The sequence below is a fragment of the Poecilia formosa genome, unplaced genomic scaffold (genome assembly GCF_000485575.1).
Source record: "Poecilia formosa unplaced genomic scaffold, Poecilia_formosa-5.1.2 Scaffold263, whole genome shotgun sequence".
NCBI classification, from domain to species: Eukaryota; Metazoa; Chordata; class Actinopteri; order Cyprinodontiformes; family Poeciliidae; genus Poecilia; species Poecilia formosa.
This window is the reverse complement of record NW_006800202.1, coordinates 824854-831212: the sequence shown is the minus strand read 5'-3', so window position 1 is coordinate 831212 and position 6359 is coordinate 824854. Positions and strand designations below refer to the sequence as shown.

The window sequence follows — 6359 nt, the reverse complement described above, 5'->3', positions numbered from 1 at the left end:
GTTAGAAAATAATTAAAGATTTATTTCAGAAATCAGATTATTATACATAATATGTTATATTACTACATAGTAGCTTAATTAGACAGAAAGTCTAAAGTCTGAATTAAAGAAAAGTGTGAAAAGAAAAGTAAAGAGAAGAAAAAACTCCGGTCCAAAGTAGAAATGCTGGTAACTTTACTCACCTCAAATTATTAACAGAATGACAAAATCAATTTAACCCAAAAAATTAGTGGGAAACACTTAAAGTATTTCTAATGAAAATCAAGGAATTAAGATGTATTTTATATTTTATGTTTTTGCAGTGTAACGTCTGTAATATCTGCTCAGTTCTGCATGTTGTAATTTTTCCTTGAAGATACTTTTCAGATTCACACTTGACATTTCTTTATTTCCAGCTTTTTCTTCCTTTTTATAATTTATATTTGGTTATTTAAATTTTATATCTAAATATGTTTTCAAGTCTAAAAAGACCAAAATGTGATGTTTGGACTGGATTCTATATAAAAATTTAAAATTTATTATAAATTACTTTATTGCAATGGAAAACAATTTAATTAAGAAAATTCAATTGTTTTGATTAAACCCCAATAAATCAATTTATTTTAAAAATGTGACACGTTTATGTTTTTTGTATTTATTTCATTTGATGCTTAAATGTTTCTTCTATTTTTTATTTCTTGATTTCTTGTATTACTATTTAATTGAATTTACTTTTAATATATTTTATTTGTACGTCTTATATATTTTCTTAGATTGAAGATAAATCATTATTATGTGTCTAACCTGTCGTAGCAGCAGCAGTTGAATTATTGATGTCTTGTTTTATTCTTCTCAGGTACCAAAGTCCATGTGGTTCTGGTGTTTTTGGGGGCGCTGGGCGTCCTGCTGCTGTTTGGCTGCATTGGGCTCATCTCTTGGGGTGAGTCCTGTTTGTCCTCTGAACAAAAACTTTCATCACTTAGTTTATGACTTCAGGGATAAAAACCCAGTTGCTCTCTGTCTTCACCATCCAACACAATGTTCACCAACATATGGCAGCTTTGGCCTCCCGAACATTAGGCAGATGCTTAGATAAGATCATCAGGATCAATGTGGAGATGCTGCATGGTGGTGTTTGTGCTATTTGGGTGATGCTGCACTGAGATTTTTGTTTCTGTTTCAAACTTTGCCTCACTTCAGTGATACACTGGATGGCAGGACGTCTCTACTACTGTAAAATGTTTCCTGTCCTTCTGGGATGCAGATTAAAGTTAAACAACATGATGGATGCAGCTTTCATTTAGAAACAAAAGGAGGAATATTGACAAAGGAGGCGCCTTCGTATCGCGTTGAACTCCTGGCATCGTTTTATCGCTGGATCACACTTCCTGTTTGGTTTTAAAATCACAGTTTTTATACAAACATGATTTGTAACAAAAGTCCAAGTCAGTTCCTGAATCATTTGTGAATTTATAAAGATGAATCATTAATGACTTGATTCAAGTTACATGACTCTAGTCATTATACAAATAATCCAAGTTATGAACAGTAAAGCTCCTTGTACTGATTTTTGTCTGAATAATCTGTTTCCTCTCATTTACAGGCGGTTGGAAAATGAACCAACATGATGAAGCTGTGGCTGATCTGAAGAATGATAATGAAAAATCACAGAACGAAACTGAGAACCTCAGCAGCCAAGTGGAGAAACTCGATGAAAAATTACAGGAAGAAACTAAGAACCTCAGCAGCCAAGTGGAAAACCTCAATGAAAAATCACAGAAAGGAATTGAGAACCTGAACCAGACAATCCAGTTAATGCAGAAATTCAAAAGCTTCCTGTTCAATGAGAACTGCACCAGCAAAGGTGAGCATCAAACTCTGAGATGTTTTGTCTCTTTGAGACGTTGAGACATTAAATATTCTAGATGTTTATGGACAAAGAAAGGTCAAACTGAATATAAAATAATATATAGTTTAAAATTTCTAATTATATCAGCAATCAGACAAGAAGATCTGATAAATTTACAGATAAAGTCCCAGTCTAACAGAAGAGACACAATAAAAAGACAAACTGGCCATTTTAATTAAATTAATACATTTTGTTATTTTCTGTCTCCAGAGTGTCTGCTGTGTAAAAAGGGTTGGGTCTTCTTCAGTGGATCGTGTTACTTTTTCAGTAATATGGATTTGACCTGGAATGAAAGTCGTCAGTTCTGTCAGAATAAATCTGCTGATCTGGTTGTTATTGATGATCTGCAGGAACAGGTGAGCTCTGACACCAATCATGTTACAAATTTAAAGTTTCAATATGGAATAAAACTTTATCTTCTTGATGATTTTCAATGTTGTAATTAACAGACATTCATTTATGACAACATATAGACATGGTCCTGGTTGGGGCTACGGAAAGTTGGGAGCGACTGGGTTTGGGTTGATGGTCGTATCGACACACTTAGGTAAGAGATTTCACACAGAAAAAACAATTAATTAAAATTATCTTTTAGTTGTCGCATCTGTTACATATCATTGTCTTTAAATAGTTCAGTCAAAATAGACTATATTTGATTTTACACTTTCTGATGTTTGTGTTTCTCATTTAAAGGTACTGGAGCTCGGACTACGACTACTACGAATACTATGAATACTACTCATACTACCAGTACCCATACTCTACTGATTCATATGCAGTCATGTATCGATCGGGGAATTCCACAGCGAGCTGGAAGTCAGTACCAGATTATAACTGGTACACATACACCCCCCTCTGTGAGCAGGAAGCCTTCAAAGTGTCTCTTAATTAACTCTGTTGCTGTTTCCTCCTTTTTCTGCTGCAGTTCTTCCAGATCAACAGATTAGAGACAAATCAGATTTTTCTGTTTTAACATGAATCTTTAGTCTTTACTTCTGCTGCTGTTTTACTATTTATCCAGTACAGCTGATATTTTCATCTCTATACATTTACTTTAACAAAATAACCCCAAGAACTCAAGATTGTTAATTTCACTCATTATAATCTCATCTAAGTTTTTATGTTTTTTTCCCCCATATTGTAAATATGCTTCATTACGGTTTAATTATTTTTGGTTGATTTTATTTACTGATATTAGAAATTCATAATCATTTAAGTTATTGAAGTTTGTGGTTAAAAATCCTCCACCTCAAAGATCGGCTGTTCTTTACCATAATTCTGTTTGATTTAGTAAATATCAACATATTTTATCCATTTACTAAAACGACTAATCAAAAAGTCATTAAAGGTGAAGAAACTCAACAAATAAAGGATTTAATATAAGATTATCTGAAAATTAAAACATATTATATATGTTTCATTGACACATTAAATGAAAATTATTTAAAACCTTTCAGTTTATCCTACAAGTGAATTTCTTCAATGAAAGTTTTATTTTTATAGTGTTGACTTGATTTGTTGTTATCATAGTTACAGTTAGAAACATTGTTTTCATGTTTGTGGGTTTTGTAACAAGTGTAATCTTTGTTTTATTCTTAAACAATATAATCTTTGGCCTGGATTGCAAAACCAAAACCAAACATGATGTTGGCAAAATTATGGATGTACATCTGCTCAGAGCAATAAACTTCAGATTCTAATGAATATTTAACACTCCAACTGGAAAACATTTGAAATATATAAAAAAACAAACTGAAACAATAAATAAAATGAACAGTGACGTCCAAAAATTGTCCCTGAAATAAAAGCTGGTTGAGACCAAAACAGCAAAATGAAACGTCTGTCATCCTGTTTTTGGTAGAAAGAAAAGAGAAAAAATAAATAAATCCTGCAGATGAAACTTATTGAGCTAATTTTTTATTTACCATACAATTTATTGATTTATTGCTTCAGGCCAATTTGTAATGGAAAAATATTTATGATTAATTCTTTATTCTTCTTGTCCCTTTGCTAAAGTTGCACCAGCATTTCATCTGTGGGACAATAAAGGATATATTTCTTCTTTATGTAATATTTATTTTATTTAAGACTTTAATCAAACTTTTCTGTGTTAAACTTTTACCTTTATATTTGAAATCTGAAAAATCGGATTTAATGGGGTCTTTGATTATTTACTAAAATGTTTGTTTTTGCTTCTGTCCTGTCACTACATGACTGTAATTAGTTGATAGTTTATATTTTGCTGTTGTTTGAGCTTCATGATAATATAGTTTCGCTCCAAATAAAGTGAAATGCTGATGTCGTGTCTCAGCCTCTTCATTCATGGGTTTCAGCTTCACATGTCTGTAGATGGATCAGTGATGGTTCTCTCCTCCAGTCTGGGTCCAGATCAGAAAACTCAAACACGTTTCCTGACTGAAGTCGGGTCGGTTCCTGTCACAGACTCCAGTTTTCTTCTTTCAAACTGATGTAGCTTCAGGATTAAACTCAAAGTGAATTTATTCATGGTCTTGGATTCACAAAAGCCAGGAAGTACAGGTGAGCAGCAAAGAGAGGAACAAAGACTCAGGCAGGTACGAGAAGACGAGACAACAGACAAGGATCCGACAAGCAGCAGGAGACACAGGTGGGATTAGATACACAGGGAGGTAATCAGGGGAAACAAGAGACAGCTGGGGACAATCAAGGGGTCGGACACAACAACACAGGAAGTAAACTCACAGAAAAACACAATAATCCACATCCTCACAGATCTGTGAACCATTGTCCTGATTAATCACAACTCTGGAGTTAAAGTTGCTTTGCTGTTTTTTCTTTGGTTCCTCAGTTTCATTTCATTGATTAGATTCCTTTGCCCTCAACATAAGTTTATCATTTTCATGTCTGAACCTCAGTTCATCATAATTAACCTCCCTGACAGGATGAGGTACATAACTAACACATATTAACTCCACTCTCTCCCAGGTTTCACTAACTACAAGATGGATCGGGGACATAATCAGCAGCAGAGATGCAAACGGGACCGAGACCAAATATTTTGAACTTCAACAAATATTTCAGGACACCAAAATGCAAACATAAATAGAAAAGGGGTAAATTACTAAACCAAAACTAAGTCTTGGTGTTAATAGATTACCCATTTGTGCATCAATCAAATGCCTCAGGGCTTTGATATTTAATCCAAACTCTGCAGCTGCTGGTGGCAACTAAAGTTTTGAAATCAGGGAACATCTCTCGAATTGAAATGATCAGAAATCAACAAAACGCTGAACGATGGAGGATCCGCTCATTCTGCATCAGAAACTCTCCACAGCCTTCGTCACTCTTCAACATGCTGTCAGTTCCCAGACAGCGACATGCATTTAGTTCAGATTTCAAGTCAAATTGAGTCAGATGGGATTTTTAAAAATTATTATATAAATTATGGGAAAGTTACTTCAGAACTTATCCAGCAAATGAGATTTCTCTTCCTGAAAACTTGTTTGTGAAATTTAGTAAATTTTTTTATTTTGTCGTCTCCATCAACCTTTTCTAATGCGATACAACAACATGTGCATAAAAATGATTGATGGAAACATGGATTATGAGAGAGTTTTATCCCCAAGTGCATCATAAACCTGGCGGGCTGCAAGGCTTTACTTGCCCCCTTCCTATCCCTGCCAGGCTAAGCATTGTTTGTTTTTGTTTTTTAAATAATTTAAAAAAATGTACTTTTTAATATTTTCATTATTATTTTTTTTTATTATTATCCTGACAGTGAGTGTCTCTTCTGCAGTCATCATTTCCCTGACAGGGTGGACTGAGCAGAGTTTGCTCATCTAGCAGCAGAAATGCTCAGTGCAGCAGATTTAGCTCATCATGCAGGGCCGGTCCAAGGTTCAATGAGGCCTTGAGGAGAATTTGATTTAGGGGCCCCTCTTGCTGCTAAGGACATCAGCAGCACTAACAGCATTTCAACATGGATGTAGTTAAATCTGGGACAGATCTGATGCCTGGTTTAGTTGGCTGAGCAGTTAAATGTAATTGTACTTTAATAAGATGAATTTATGAACAAACAGCTAAAACTCATAGATTAAACTCACAGCATCAGATTGTTGCTATAGCAAAAATCTATGATAAAAATCTAACTATAAGGATTGTTTCCTGAACTTTCCAGCTCCTTAAAATATTAAATTTAAATGTTGATTTAAAATATTTTAATTTATCCATGACTGAACCATCAAATCAAATGTAACTTCATTGATAGTTCATTTTTGCCTTGGACTGGTTCTAAATGTGATCAGCATTTTATCATGTTTTTAGATCCACTAACAAACTGATGAATTAATTTGGATTGTGCAAATAATTGATATTTATTTTAGTTGTATTCTTTTTATTTGTTGTTTTTAAGACTTTATAGTTGTTGGTTTAAGTGTCATCAGTGTCTTCCACTTACATAATTACCCAGTAATATTTCATGTTTCCTGTCAAC

General features: G+C 33.7%; 1 protein-coding gene across 1 annotated transcript; it reads left to right on the top strand.

Moving 5' to 3' along the window:
- The first annotated feature begins 1534 nt into the window (after positions 1-1534).
- On the top strand, positions 1535-2454 carry LOC107832910 (asialoglycoprotein receptor 1-like). The gene is made up of 3 exons (XM_016680944.1): positions 1535-1843; positions 2099-2244; positions 2338-2454. The coding sequence occupies exons 1-3, from the start codon at positions 1594-1596 to the stop codon at positions 2359-2361; spliced, it is 420 nt and encodes a 139-aa protein (XP_016536430.1). The 5' UTR covers positions 1535-1593; the 3' UTR covers positions 2362-2454.
- Positions 2455-6359: the final 3905 nt, after the last annotated feature.

What these genes read in the sequence shown, in the direction of transcription:
- LOC107832910 (XM_016680944.1), top strand. Translation starts at nt 1,594, where the DNA reads ATGAACCAACATGATGAAGCTGTGGCTGATCTGAAGAATGATAATGAA. An exon ending in TGAGAACTGCACCAGCAAAG is followed by an intron (nt 1,844 to 2,098) that starts GTGAGCATCAAA and finishes TTCTGTCTCCAG; the next exon opens with AGTGTCTGCTGTGTAAAAAG. An exon ending in TTGATGATCTGCAGGAACAG is followed by an intron (nt 2,245 to 2,337) that starts GTGAGCTCTGAC and finishes TGTAATTAACAG; the next exon opens with ACATTCATTTATGACAACAT.